The sequence below is a fragment of the Papilio polytes genome, unplaced genomic scaffold (genome assembly GCF_000836215.1).
Source record: "Papilio polytes unplaced genomic scaffold, Ppol_1.0 DF823823.1, whole genome shotgun sequence".
Classification (NCBI taxonomy): domain Eukaryota; kingdom Metazoa; phylum Arthropoda; class Insecta; order Lepidoptera; family Papilionidae; genus Papilio; species Papilio polytes.
The window spans coordinates 871,884-886,581 of record NW_013525381.1 but is presented as its reverse complement, the minus strand read 5'-3'; the positions used below and the strand labels follow the sequence as shown (position 1 = coordinate 886,581).

Sequence of the window (14,698 nt, the reverse complement as noted above, 5' to 3'; positions counted from 1 at the left end):
AGTAAAAAAAGTTTCATAAACTTTTAGCCAATACTGTAAGTTAACAGAAAAGAGTACGTAGTCCAGTCCAAAGCCTGTCGTCCGGGTAACATCCGGTCTGACCGGAAGTCATTTCAAAACCGGAAAATCGCCAATCTCCTCGCGCTACCTGACTCGTTTTTATCACACTTTCAGCTTACATGTGCGATTCTATTTTTTAATCTATACTTAAATAGTATCGTAAAATTACATACGTATGCCGAATTAAACACCTTTTATTTCTCTGAACAGGCACTTTTGGAGCAAACTGTCTTGGTAACAAGAGGTGAATCTCAAATGTTTGTGTCTCAGATCAGATCTGGGGACCTAGCACGAAAATTCACTCGAAAGTATTAGTATCGTCATCTACAGATGAATACATGACGTCGCGACATAATGTATAAACCAACGTTAAAAAGCGAGTATCATAAATAATTACCAACCTAAACTACACATATTTCTATTAAGGCACTAGCTTCCGCCCGCGACTCCGTCCGCGGGGTAATAATAAAAACAAAAGAAAGTAGCCATGTATTCTTCTAGACTATCCTTTACATCGATTCCGAATTTAATCCAGATCCGTTCAGCCTTTTGACTACAAACTCTAACAAACATCCATCAATCCAAACATTCAAAATTATAATAATAGTAAGATGTACATAATGCATTAATGCATAATGCAATAACTTATAAAAATTCGTAAAAGTTTAAAAAAAGTGCCATCTAGCACATAAACCTGAAAACATAGAAAGGTTACAAGAAATTGAATTGATATGAATACAAACATTTGACCCTAGAGGGCGCATCTCTAATTTTGTCTAACATGAAAACAGTCTACAAAAATGTTAAAATGGGACTGTGTAATTCCTGAAAAAATAGTGACACCATAAAAAAAAAACATGTAACTATTACTAATTTATTTTACTAACAACTAAATACTAAAAATAGATTAAATTTCGTCAATCAATTTGAATCTGTTATGTTGTGGCTCAGGTATGACATTATAGTATTTTTTGAATATATTCTGATTAGTTCTACCACCATAATTCCGCTGCACCCATGTATGATCCCAGTTTGGGTCAAACTTCTCACATGTTACAATCACCTTCCCCGCTTCCATAGCAAATAATGTTCCATTACGTCCAAACCCAACCTAAAATGGAAACAATTGAGTTTTTATTATGAAATATGATAAAAGTAAGAAAATGACTAGGATTACAGGTTTTGTGACTAATCATTATTAATTAATAATTTGCTACTTCAAATTGAGATTTAAATTGTAAACTATCGTTTGCCGAGCAAACCTTACTGTTACATTTACTTTGGCAATGTTCAATTTAGAGAATATATCAGTGAAGATATACAGTATAGATTTAGATAATAAGTTGTTCTTCCTTACATTTAAACCTGGATGGAATCTTGTAGTTCTTTGGGTAGCTAAAATTTTTCCAGCTGGTACTATGTGACCATCCTGCACTTTCCAACCTCTGTGCTTTGGCCTTACTTTACAGTTTGTATTCTTAGTACTGCCTCCTGTCTTTTTACTGGCATTACGGATGAAATCTACAATGAAAGTTAAATATAGTAAAACTGACATAACCTTTAAGTACAACAACTTGCAAAAACATACCCGCGAAGACTGTTACTGGTTTCTTGTTTAGTAACCAGTAGATTGACATTATTTGGGAATTAATTACACTGCTTAAACCGTACACTGACTTTTATTGTGATTTCAATTTTATAATATCTTCCTCCACTGCATTACACCTTTACTTTGTTGACAGTTTGATAGTGACAGTGACTAATAAATTTGAATTGACATTTTTACTTTGACATTGACAGAATGTCAATGAATTGATATTTTTTTATTCATAGTGTTTGATAATGTCGCCGTTAAAAGAGATTTTTATAAAGCCTGGCAAAAATGTTTTTTGGGCAACATACTCACATGTTGTTTTTAATGTTAGGGAGCAAAAGAGCAGCATAATTATTTAATTATGACTGGGAATAGGACCATCTTCCTACATTATGAATCGATAATAATAGAAAAAAATATATGAAACTACTTTTAGCGAATTTGATCAGTTTATTTAAATATCAACAATATGCGTGCAGTCAAGTTACAGTGCATAATATATAGCAATCTTCATTATACATTGATATCTCTATAGTAAGCAAAAGGGAGCTTTTCTCTTCATAAGGAAAAATGTAACATAGAAAGGAAATTTTGGTTTCGTTGTTTGCCTTGAATAGACTACAAAACTCCGGAATCAATTTGAAAAATTCTTTCACCTTTGGGATGTAACACAATCCCTAGGTGACGTAAATTATATTTATTGCTAGATTTTTTAAGTTCTGTACAGAAGAAAGCGCAAGTAAAGCTACCTTATTATGTTTTTAAAGAACAAGTCATATAGTTTTGAAGTTAATAATCATTTGACGAAGATGTGTTTATTTAATTTGTAATGTTCAAGGATACAGAGACGGAAGTGGGCTGTAGTTTAAATTCAAACTAATAACGACTACATGATACTAATTCCTTGTTAGGTGGGTTTGTGTGTACACCGATCAACCTTAAAAACTTTTTAAATAATGTTTTTACATTTTTAAATTCGCCTAATATCGTAGCGTTTAAAAATTACCGATTAGTATTTTACAGTTGTTTAAAAAAGTGTAACAAGATTGATACGCAACAGCCCTAATGACATTGGATATTAATTATTTATCACAATATCACTTGTGCGACGAGTCAGTGTTACTTTATTACGGAGTGACTTTTATACTGGACGGTTGTTAATACGCAGTTAGCGGCATAACCCTTTTTATATTTCTATTCAGATTTGACAATGATTTTATTATTAATTTTCACTACTGTGCTATTTATAATATTAATATCGTGGTTTAATTTGTTATGGGATGCGAAAACGAATGATGTTAAGGGTCCTCTACCTTTACCTTTGATCGGCAATGGACTCGACTTTGTCGTTAAACCAACAGGCATGTATATTTGATTATTTTATTTTATAACATATAAACATATAGGTTTTAAGTGATTAATAGTATTAATTTCACTTATGTGTACTGGTAATAGATAACAGACTACAATATAAAGTTATTACGATAAAGTAGACCGACAAATTCGTTTTATTTTATTTATAAATAAATTGAATTAAAAATACAAATCTCAGTTTCCTAATACCATTGATATGTACAGTCACCTTCGTTCTCGGTATTCAATTTACAACAAAAAATGAAGATAATAATAAAAGAGATTTGTTGATCTCCTCTCGCTACTGCCATAAAAAAGGGATCCAATAAAGCATGTATCCCTTTTTTATCTCTTAAATTAGGACAACTTTTCTTAAAAAAGTTAATACGGTGTAACTTTTCATGGTAAAGCCCTATAATTTTATGCATGTCACGATTTTAATGCTATGTTAGTATATTTTTAACATTCAAATGACTAAAATTTATTTTTATTCTTATAATGTAGGGTCCAATTGTCTATTATATTATGTCAATCAGATTTTAAAAGCTACTATTCCAATTGATGCGAATGTTCCAATTATTACAGAGTTTTTGAATCTACTTCATCGTCTCCAGCAACGATACGGAGAAGCTGTTCGTGTTCATCTATTTTCAAGTCGATACATTGTGTTGTTCCATCCAAGATACATCGAAGTTAGTATTTCTTTTTTTATTCTTCTTAGACTCCACCTCATGAAGTCATAAATAATATTAAAATTCTCAAGAGTGCTATATACATACAGAGTGCATTTAGTGTGACAGAAATGTTTTTATCTTAAGACTTTAATTTTTGCATCTAAAATCTCATTTAAGTTTTAATTTCAAGTATGTGTAGATGTTGTTTAGTGTAAGTCGAAGAGATAAAGTCGTATTGCTAAAAAACGAGTTACTACTTTAAGCGTAGGACACATTGCTACCGTTGAGCTTCTAAAGCCTTTAAATATTTTTAACAAAGTTGTGAAGGCAATAAAATGTCAAATAAATGTTGTAAGTAAATAATATATACAAGTTCAAAAACGTACAATGGTTTTTATTACCATAAAATGTTCGTTATAATTATAACAGACAAACATGGGCATAATATCTACTACTATAACTATCACGATAGCATTCTCGATGTCATTGCGCAAGGTCGGATTAAAAAAAAGATGCAATATTGCAATAAAAATGTAAATTAATTTTTATAGAATGAATGTTTACGCAGCGGAAGATTGAATTGTTATGCAAATGGTCAGTAGATAAAACTTGATCAAGGTTTTTCAAATTGCACCTACTCACTCGTACTTGAAGGCTAAGTACAAATTGTCACCTACATCATATAAAAATATAATATACTAGCTGTTGCTCGCGTCTTCGTTCGCGTGAATAAAAAATATAGCCTATGTTACTCAGTGATAACATAGCTTTTTAACGGTACAAGAATTTTTGAAATCGCTCCAGTAGAATTTGAGTTATTTCAGTACATTTTATGACTTCTGTCGTGTTCTGGCCTGATGCTTGAAGAAGCCTAATGGGTTTGGGTAAGAGCGATTACGATACATACAAATAACTGTAATAAATGTTTTGTAAGTAATTATTTTATTTTAGGGGATAGTGTCTCACTCTGAAATAATAACAAAAGGTCGATCATACTCTTTCTTACGGGCTTGGCTTGGCGATGGACTTCTAACATCCACAGGTAAATAAAATTTATTAAATGCCTATTACGTAAACTTTTATATGTAACTCTTTTTTACTCGTTACTGTCTTATCTTTAGTGAATTCAATTTACAAATATGACTTACAAATTTTAACATACTAGGCGCTTAGGGTAGGATGGATAATATATTTTAATTTTAACAAAACAATTTTAGGTTCAAAATGGCGTTCCCATCGCAAGTTCTTGACACCGGCTTTTCATTTTAATATCCTCCAAAACTTCATTTCCGTGTTTTGGAAAAACGAACAAATCCTACGAGATAATTTAATGAAATCCGCTGACGGGGAGACTGATGTGAACATATTCCCGATGATCGCTTTAGCAGCTTTGGACAATGTCACTGGTAAATTATTCATTTATTTCATATATTTCTTTCGTGGACCGTAAGTTTCATCATCATCATCACCAGCTCACTATACGTCCCCACCGAGGGGCTCGGAGACTACCCTAAGTTCGAGTAACTAGGCCATAGTCAACCACGCAGGCCAAATGCAAGCCCGGGTCATAAGTTTGTATTCCAGAAATTTCTGTACATACTGATAATAAGACACCATATTATCATTAATCTTAATCCTCGATAAAAAAAATAGGTATTTAACCAACACTTTCTTTTAAAACAAGCCAAGCGTGTTTAATTTGATACCACGTTAACCACATTCCGCATTTTACTCCACACTTACGGAATTTTTATTGTTTGGCAAATCCGATATTTTCATAAGAATATTACTATTACTAATATATTTTATTTACAGAATCAATAATGGGAATGTCGTTCAATGCACAAAAAGACAAAGAATCAAAATATGTAAAAGCGATATCAGAGTAAGTATTCAAATACATATTAATATTTCCATTTAGCTGTTAGAAGCGAAATTATGTCCGTATCTTTTATAGCAAAAGTCAACATCGCGTCGTTTTCAGTATTTACTTTCAAAATGGAACACAGCGAACGAAGCCGACTGTACATACCTTGAACATTTTATCTCATTTCATGCAACTAATAAAACATTTTTTACAACTTTACAAATGTTATTTTAGAATAAGTTCCGTCGTCGCTCTCAGAATGCGGAATCCGTTTATAGCTGAAGAAACGGTTTTTAATTTATCTACCTATAGGAAAATACAAGATAACGCTATAAATGTTCTCCATTCGCACACTAAAAAAGTCATAGAAATACGACGAGAGGAACTCAAGAAAGCAAACATTACATCTCTGGCAGGCTCGACAGATATAGGTGAATAAAAAATCCGTATATTTTAAACATTAATTTATAAGTAGGAAAAATATGTGTCCGTGACTGTTGATATCCTATTTCATAAATGTCAAGAAACCAGATGTCAAGAAATATACCCCAATAGATATAGATTTATTTGTTATAAAGTGACATGATTAAGAATTAAAAAAGGCATTTGATATGTCGAATTGTAGATTCATTTTGAAGCCAAAAATATATTATTCCGACCTCATACATAGATTAATTAAATTACAGAGAAATCAAACAATACTAACCACAGTATACAGGAATCAGAAAATACTTTTATACTAAGACTTCATTTTAAAACAAAACAATATTTTTTTTTTAGGTATTAAAAACAAACATGCGTTCCTCGATCTCCTATTACTTTCTGAAATCGATGGTAAGAAAATCAACGATGATTTGATAAGAGAAGAAGTGGATACATTCATGTTTGAGGTAAATTCTTGAGAATACGCATTATGCAAATTGTTGTTTTAATAAGTCTTAATAAAAATAAGTATTATGACTAAATGTCCAACGCATTTAAACCAGTTTTTTGTACGTAACGATATTTCCAGGGCCACGACACGACAACGTCCGCAATCTCCTTCACACTCTACTGTATGTCAAAATACAAAGATGTACAAGAAAAACTTTTCGACGAACAAAAGTCTATATTCTCAGACGATTTATACAAAGATGCCTCATATAGGTATAATCGTTTTTAATATGTATTTTTAGATGTGTTTTAATATATTGACCTTGACATATACAATAATTAAGCCACAAATTACTTATATCGCTGTGTGAATAAAAAATGGCTAAAAACCTATTCTACCTGTCTATGATCGCTACATCTAAATGTTTTTTGGAGTAAAGAATATCGTAATACTTTAAATGCGGAAGTTTAGATGGATAGATGTTTGTTAGAGTTTGTAATCTAAATGGCTGAACCGATATCGATGAAATTTGACATATATGTAGAGGATATGTTTTTTTTAATTCCGCACGGACCGAGACGCGGGCGAAAGCTAGTCTGTTATAGTTGAAACATTACGTTGCATAACGACATACACATTTATTAATTTCAGTGAATTGGGTCAGATGAAATATTTAGAGCAGGTTATCAAAGAGTCTCTCAGACTGTATCCTTCGGTACCTTTAATAGAACGAATGATAACAAGAGATGTAGGTACGTATTATTGCATAAAATCACCATAAAAACCATCATTAAAACTTAAATTGCATTATATCTACATTACGAGATGTTTTTTATCGTTTTTTAGAAGTAGCGGGTTTGAAACTTAAGGCAAATACATCAGTTATTATAGATATATTCCATATGCAAAGATTGGAAGAGTACTACAAGGATCCAATGGAGTTTAAACCAGAAAGGTTTGAGTCAACAGTTGTAAGGAATCCCTTCAGTTGGATTCCTTTTAGTGCTGGACCCAGGAACTGTATTGGTGAATAGAATTTATGCATCTATAATATTATAAAGAGAAAAGATTTGTATTTTTGAATGTATTGAAATGACTCAAAAACTACTGGCACGATTTAAAAAATTCCTTCACCATTAAAAAGCTACGTTATTACTAAGAAACATAGACTATATTTTTAAATTTTAAGTGTCCAAAAAGTCGTTTACAGTGTTATTATTGTAGGCACTATACAAAGGGCGAATTATTTTGTTGTACCAAAATGTTTTTTAATTTTAAAAATATCTACGTAATTAACAATGTTTTTGATTGTAATTTTTTACACAAAAATATAAATGAGCATTCTCAGAATTGTCAAAACAATAGACAAAAGATAATATCTTTTTACATTGATAACTTATAAGGCAAATCCTGTATGTTAGTTGAAAATATAATAATTAATTAAGAATGTAAAAAATAACTAAAAATGTGTCTATATTTATAAATAATGTTTTAACATAAAAGTAAAAATCAAGTTAATGTTTTTTACAGGTCAGAAGTTCGCCATTTTAGAAATGAAAGTGACACTCTCGGGAATTATACGGCATTTTGAGTTATTTCCTTCTAAACTGGAACCGGAATTTACATCCGATCTCATACTGCGACCTGAAAATGGACTTTTCGTCAAACTGAGGCCGCGAAAAAATCTTTAATTTGTTTCCATTTTAAAATATGTGACATGCGGGGGGCGCCGTGTAATTGCTAATAACTTATCATAGACACCAACTAAAATTACTAGGTTTTACATTAGATTTAACGAATTTTTGTAGAGAAAGTGAGGTGAAGTGATATATTTTATAGTTTTAATGGGATAAATGCATTTTTTTTTTTTGTATAAATATCTAACATTGACTTTCATGGTTCTATTGAGTAAAATAACTTGACATGTTTACATTATTTATCCTTAACCTAGTAATCATTAGCTAATACGCTACACCAAACATCTGAGACATTTTAATTAATTAAAATAACACAGACCTTTCGCTCCGTATGTATTGCATAAACTTTAAAATATTTTTGATTGAGTGTTGCTAATAAGTAAATTAACTATTATGATTATTACTTCACGGAAATAGTTTATTCGATTGCATTAATCTACTACTTATTTCGTTTAATAAATGCATACTATCAAGTATTTACAGTACAATATATTTTAAGCAGTGGTAGAGTCCGCTTTAACATCATGCACGTCGGGACATGGGTCGGCTGGCTCGGTGTAATACCACGACCACACGGAAGACAGACGTGAAGTGGGTGCAATTCCGCGTTTCTTTTGATGTGATGCTGATGGCCTAGATTTAAGCTTAAGGGTAGGCAACGCATCTGCAATTGTAGATGTCTATGAGTAGCGGTCACTTCGCCATTTCAGGGGAATCAGGTGGCCGCTTATGATAAAAAAAACAGTGTTGCTGAAAACAAAGTCGGTCCTATGGCAATATAAGCACGTGCAAAGGGCACGGGAAGTAAGGAGGTACGTCGAGCCAGATTGTTTTAGCCTAGAGCCATCCCCTCAACTCACCTATCACCAGTACTGAACCTCTCCTTGACTATTGCCTTTAATTGCATTGCCATTTGGAAAGCAAAAAATCCATCCAGTCTATAGACTGATTCTTGTATCCAAAATACTATTTTCACGAATTAAATATTATAAGTAAGTCTTTTCCTCTGTGGCTAGCTTTAGTTTTGTTCACTCTTTGAATCCCAGTCCTTACTGTCAGTGTCAAAATCAAAACTAGTGGTATGTCAATTGTCAAACAATAATCAATAAAAACTTAAAAACATCGCACTTCGGTAATATTATGAGGTAAAGGCGTATTTTACAGTAAAGAAATACCATAATCTATTTGTAAAAAAACGCAATGGCCTCAGAAGCTTTGAACATTTCTCGGCGAAATTTGAATGAAGTGTTGGGTGAAAAATCTACGAAATATTTCAATCATATGAAGCAATGGTTTCGCATGAAGCTAACTAAAGAAGAATTTGACGCCGAAGCACGGGCATTATTGACTTTAGATCAAGTACATTATCATAACGAATTTCTACTTGCACTTCTTAATAAGGTGGAAGGTTTAGCTGAAACTTCAATTACCATTGCGCAAGAAAGAGCGAACTCACAGCATCGGAACAGTAGACGGCATAAGAGAAATTCTCGTGCATCAGAAAGGACAAACTTCGAGCCAGTTGACTTGCTGGAGTATTTACCTTCAAACTCTCCGCCTGGCGCAGGAAGTGATGGTGTTAAATATGCAACACAAGTAAACTATTATCTTTTTAAAACACAATCGTTACTCGGGATTTAATAATTATTAATCTATAACAATTAATTTGAAATCTATAACAAGAAATTTTCATAATTGACTTTAAAAGTACAAAGTACTTTTATTTATTTTCAGGAAATATTTTTGCCAGACCATGCATTAGTAGTTGGTCGTTTCATGCTAGCAGCGTGGGAACTAGGATTAGAAGGGGCTGACGATGAAGCCGCAGATCTCATAGTTGTTGCTGTACAACATTTCCTCAAAAACATTATAAGTGCAGTTATCTCCCAACGAAAAGGCTATAAGACACGAAATAAGCATTTCAAGTATGACATTGGTGGTGATGTGCCTAATATGTGGCTTCGTAATACAAATAAACTCTACGACCCACAGAGTGAAGGTCGAGTTTGTTTAGATGATAGCACTGATGCCTTAGGTCCCCGTTGCCCACCTACAATCGATGAAGTTGAACAATCGGCTGCTCTTGAAATTGCTTGCAGGTAAGGCTCTGTCAATAGCATTTATTTCACCAAACCAAATATATTTATAGTAACTTAATTACACTGCACAATACACACACAGACTCACCTCACAGCGAAAACACACATACACCACACAAATGGATGACATTCCAAATAGCGGAATGTCATCAATAAAAAAGGATCAGCGATACACTCCACACCTTTTTGATCTAATTAGGATTCAAAAAAAAACTAATATATTTTGACATTTACATTTCATGCATGAAGGTTTTCTCCAATTTATTCACTCTTCATGACATAAGTTGGTAGTTATATTAAAAATTAATTATGTAAAAAGCATGTTGTGATTGTTGACATCCTATATAACAAAGGGTGTATATTTGCTTTATATATTTGTATAAAACTAAAGATTATTAACTAGGTAATATAGAGGTATGAATATAAGCTTAGTCTACTTTTCATGAACGAGGTTTAGGGTAAGCGGCATCTGCGCTCGACCACCTAAAGCCCGGTGAATTATTAAATGCCTCTTCAAAGAAAACAGTAACAATTCAGTCACAAAAAAAATAACCTATACAAATACTTCAAGGAAAAGGTTACATATGTCTTTATTTGCAAACATTACAATGGTAAAATCAACCACTATTACAGTACTAGTAATACCCCACAGCCCACTTTAACAATTACGCTGAAATGGATTGGCTCGCCTGGTGTAATACCACAACCACAAAGAAGACAGATTTCTGATGAGTACAGTGCTGAAAGCCTAGTTTTAGTTTTATTTCCGTTTCCTTTCCATTCTATTTATAAGAGGGAGGGATGGGAAGTAAAAGTGTTTTTAACAGCGGAGAATAAAATCAACCACTATATGTCTTAGATTATTGATTTTTGTTTCAGTTCTTCTGATTCTCAGCCCAATGAAGATAAAGTGACATTGGATGAGTTATACCACACTTTGCTGACACACAAGAATATTATTGCTTGCCATTCAGTGTATGCTGTGAATATGGAGAGAATGGCTGTCATGTTGAACCATCCCAGTTATTAAATTAACTTATTTTAACAACTCTTGTAATTAAGACATTAATATGGTAAGATGTTTAAATTTCTCGATACTATAGAAAAAAGCATTTATCTAACTTTTTTTTAAATATATAACGGTTTTCTTTGTAAGATAAGAATTTTTCAACCCTTATTGGGTAAAATTGCTAAGTTTTATTGTTAATGGTATCCTTAGCTGGTTTATATATCTAAAGTTAGAAAATAAAATGATCTAAAAAAAAAGGATTTAGTATGAAGTTTTAGTACTTAATAAACTAATGTTATAAATGCGAAAGTTTAGATGGATGGATGGATGGATGTTTGTTAGCGTTTGTAGCCTAAACGGCTGAACGGATCCCCATGAAATTTAGCACAGGTATAGAGCATAGTCTGGAAGAATACATAGGCTACTTTTTATCCCGGAATAAGTTACGGTTCCCGTGGGATTCATTAATTTAGTTTTTTAATGTTTACTCGATCATTCTGCAACGGTTCAACATATCTTATTGAAATTTGGCACAGATGTAAAACAAAGTCTGGAGTACACATGGGATAAGCTTCATCCCCGAGGTGTCCGGTTCCCGAGGGATACGTAGCTTTTTGTTATTTATATAGTTCGTATGTTTTCTAATAACACGCGGATGAAGTCGCGGGCAACAGCTCGTACTTAATAAATGTATTATGAAATGTGTTATTTTAGAATTAAACGTTCTCTCTCTCGTATCTCTATTACTATGTAAGTTGCTTAAATTATATTATTTTTAATTCTAAACTTGTAGTATGTGAACGTATTTGCATGAAGTAATTTGGTACTGTATTTGAAAAATTAATAAAAGTCATTATTATGAAATATATTTATTTTTATTATTTAGTTTTGTTCCAGGAATTTGACAAATAAAAACTTGAAAAATAAATATAGAACAATAACATCTAAATACAATAAAACTTTGATTCAAAAAAAAATATTTGCAAATCATCAAATACTTTAGTAAGAAAAAATCACAAAAAGTAAAACACAAGTAAATTAAATTTCGTTTTATTTTTCAATATAATACTCGCGTTAGTTACCTTATTTTGCATTTGTTGTATAGACTTGTGAAACACTTTAATTTTTTGTTCCTTACAAACTTAAAGTCTAGACCAATCAAATCCCAGTACATATACAATACTTGCTTGTATTAAAATTTTATTAAGCTCTAGGCTTATGCTGAAATGTATCACACCGATAGTCTAAAGAAAAAGCTAAAATCGGCCTATCCACTAAATGGTCTTGTTCATTTTGTTAGTTTTTCCAAAATTTATTGACTCAATTACTATGGAGACGTAGTTTCTGATCTTGACGGAGTAGACGGAGACTGTACTGTTATGACCGGTACTCTTATACCTTGAGGAGTGCCTTCAGGGTTCGGTCTCATCTCCTGTATTTCAATCTCCTCGACTTCACGACGACTTCCTAACACCCATCGTTTCTTCCACGCCACGTAGCCTAAGATCCCGATAATGCCAGCAACCAGGATGCCCCCAAGCGTGATGCCGGTTACCGACGCTGTTGATATTGTATAAAGTCCTGCGTCAAAGAAATTATAATTGTAATCGTGGATTGCCACTGCCTACATTGATAAAATACCAGTAAATTATAAACATTTAAAAAAATAATCAAAAACATGACCCCTGTAAAGGTTTTTCAGTATAGACCCACCACTTCATTATTCCACATCTATACATATAATAAAATTGGAGCGTCTGTCTGTAATATCAAAAGAAAAATTCCAGATTTCGGAAAGATGATGTATTTGCGTTTGTTATAACGAAAATCGCATTTAATTTTTTTTGTCTGTCTGTCTGTCCGTCCGTCCGCAAGCCGCGTTTGTTCCGGGTAATCTCCGATTTCGACCGGACTAGTACTGAAGGGTAACTAACATAGACGGGCATATTATAGCCTCCTTTTTATCTTAATATTGTGTGGACGAAGTCGCGGGCAACAACTAGTTGTACATTAAGAGCAAATAATGTGTATATCTAAAAAAAACGTACCTTCAACGTCAACAGTTATTTGAGCTATGTGTTCCTGGCCATCATCAAAACCCGCCCCGCACGTCCACTGCCCCACATCTTCATACCTCACTTTACGAATAGTAACAGCACAATCCCCGCGGTCCAAGCTTTTGTTCGCCGGAAAGTGATACTTATTCAACAGAGGACTGGAAAATAAAAAGAAAATAAATAAATAAAACATATCGAGTGTGGACGTTACACGCATCCAACAACAAAACATTATCATATTTAGTACTTACTTAGTCGCATTAATTGATGAATCAATACTAAACGGGCTAGCATTCGGTGGTTCGAAGCGACAGTAACTCAATGGTACTAGACCCTTGGTGGTGACACACGCGAGAGTAACGGGCTTGCCGTGGAGAGAGGTCACGTTAGCCTGGACAGCCGCCACTTCCCCCACCACACGCACTTCGATCCTCTTCATTAACTCGACCCTCACTGACTGCACTCCTATATGACACTTCCATTCCCCAACTTCCGCCTCACTTGCGTTTATCTTCACTTCACATTTAGCGTTTGTAACCGAGCTTGATCTAAAAAAAAGATAGGATGTTCAGAGGACGTCTTAGAATATCTATTAAAAAATTCAACAATTTTATAAACTACGCTTACTTCACTTTATATACATTGTAATTATGCAATACTAGCTTCCGCTCGACTCCGTCCGCGTGGAATTAAAAAAAACAAAAGCGAGTAGCCTTTGTGTTCTCAAGACTATCCTCTACATCTATACCAAATTTCATCGAGATCCGTTCAACAAACATCCATCCATCTATACTTTCGCAATTATAATATTAGTAAGATTAATGTGCAAAACTGATATTTACTCAATGTTGCTATGAATTTAATTGATTAGTGTAAGTAATCTCTTTTTCAAAAGACTTTGAAGTCTATATCTCATGCGATCAGTAAATGGGATGTGTAAATTTCATTATCTAAATAAACAAACTACAACTTTCTATTTGCAAACACTAAACTTCAAAATCAATTCGTCTACAACAACAAAATAAACGATTGTTTTCCTTTTCGTTTTAATATCACAAATTGAATTACATTGTATTATTTAGTAAATATACTTACGAGAATCTTTTACCACTGGGATGAACAAATCCACAATAAGATATCGGCATATCTGCCTGGCATTGTATCGTCACTGGCTCGTCTCTAAACGCCAAGATATTCTGTACACCATCGTAATCAAATATTCTGAAACCTATTATAAAACAACTACTAAATAATCAACTAATAAACTAAAAAATTAAAGAAATAATTAAACTTTTAGTACCGTTAATTAATTTAGATGTTTGAATATGTAAAATAAATAAAAACAAACAACTTTTCAATCCATCCATTTTCAAATCACGTAAACAACTCTCAACGACTACAATATTAATACTAA

General features: G+C 32.8%; 4 protein-coding genes across 5 annotated transcripts in view; 2 read left to right on the top strand and 2 right to left on the bottom strand.

Moving 5' to 3' along the window:
* Positions 1–920: 920 nt before the first annotated feature.
* LOC106103400 (50S ribosomal protein L27) lies at positions 921–1,814 on the bottom strand. Its single transcript, XM_013283155.1, has 3 exons — positions 1,649–1,814; positions 1,418–1,581; positions 921–1,171 (listed from the first exon to the last, which is right to left on the bottom strand). Exons 1-3 carry the CDS (start codon positions 1,695–1,697, stop codon positions 968–970), a joined length of 417 nt encoding a protein of 138 aa, XP_013138609.1. The 5' UTR covers positions 1,698–1,814; the 3' UTR covers positions 921–967.
* A 928-nt stretch (positions 1,815–2,742) lies between these two features.
* Positions 2,743–8,352, top strand: LOC106103398 (cytochrome P450 4d2-like). The gene is made up of 11 exons (XM_013283152.1): positions 2,743–3,015; positions 3,593–3,699; positions 4,633–4,723; positions 4,899–5,087; positions 5,497–5,566; positions 5,783–5,979; positions 6,329–6,438; positions 6,561–6,694; positions 7,074–7,174; positions 7,269–7,448; positions 7,953–8,352. Exons 1-11 carry the CDS (start codon positions 2,865–2,867, stop codon positions 8,111–8,113), a joined length of 1,491 nt encoding a protein of 496 aa, XP_013138606.1. The 5' UTR covers positions 2,743–2,864; the 3' UTR covers positions 8,114–8,352.
* Positions 8,353–9,098: 746 nt separating this feature from the next.
* On the top strand, positions 9,099–11,802 carry LOC106103399 (transcriptional adapter 1-like). Of its 2 annotated transcripts, XM_013283154.1 has the most exons (4): positions 9,099–9,715; positions 9,854–10,218; positions 11,098–11,291; positions 11,764–11,802. In XM_013283154.1, exons 1-3 carry the CDS (start codon positions 9,320–9,322, stop codon positions 11,246–11,248), a joined length of 912 nt encoding a protein of 303 aa, XP_013138608.1. In that variant the 5' UTR covers positions 9,099–9,319; the 3' UTR covers positions 11,249–11,291; positions 11,764–11,802. The 2 variants fall into 2 exon arrangements, with proteins under 2 accessions (XP_013138608.1, XP_013138607.1); XM_013283153.1 differs by lacking the exon at positions 11,764–11,802 and having other exon boundaries at positions 11,098–11,591.
* Positions 11,803–12,278: 476 nt separating this feature from the next.
* LOC106103331 (ATP-dependent RNA helicase SUV3 homolog, mitochondrial) overlaps positions 12,279–14,698 on the bottom strand; it is a 10,481-nt gene continuing 8,061 nt past the window's right edge. Inside the window, exons 15-19 of the mRNA XM_013283068.1 lie at positions 14,585–14,694; positions 14,380–14,512; positions 13,536–13,832; positions 13,276–13,442; positions 12,279–12,808 (exon numbers count right to left, since the gene is read on the bottom strand). Coding sequence (XP_013138522.1) covers positions 12,555–12,808; positions 13,276–13,442; positions 13,536–13,832; positions 14,380–14,512; positions 14,585–14,694 — 961 coding nt within the window. The 3' untranslated portion in view covers positions 12,279–12,554. The remainder of the gene's footprint in view (positions 12,809–13,275; positions 13,443–13,535; positions 13,833–14,379; positions 14,513–14,584; positions 14,695–14,698) is intronic.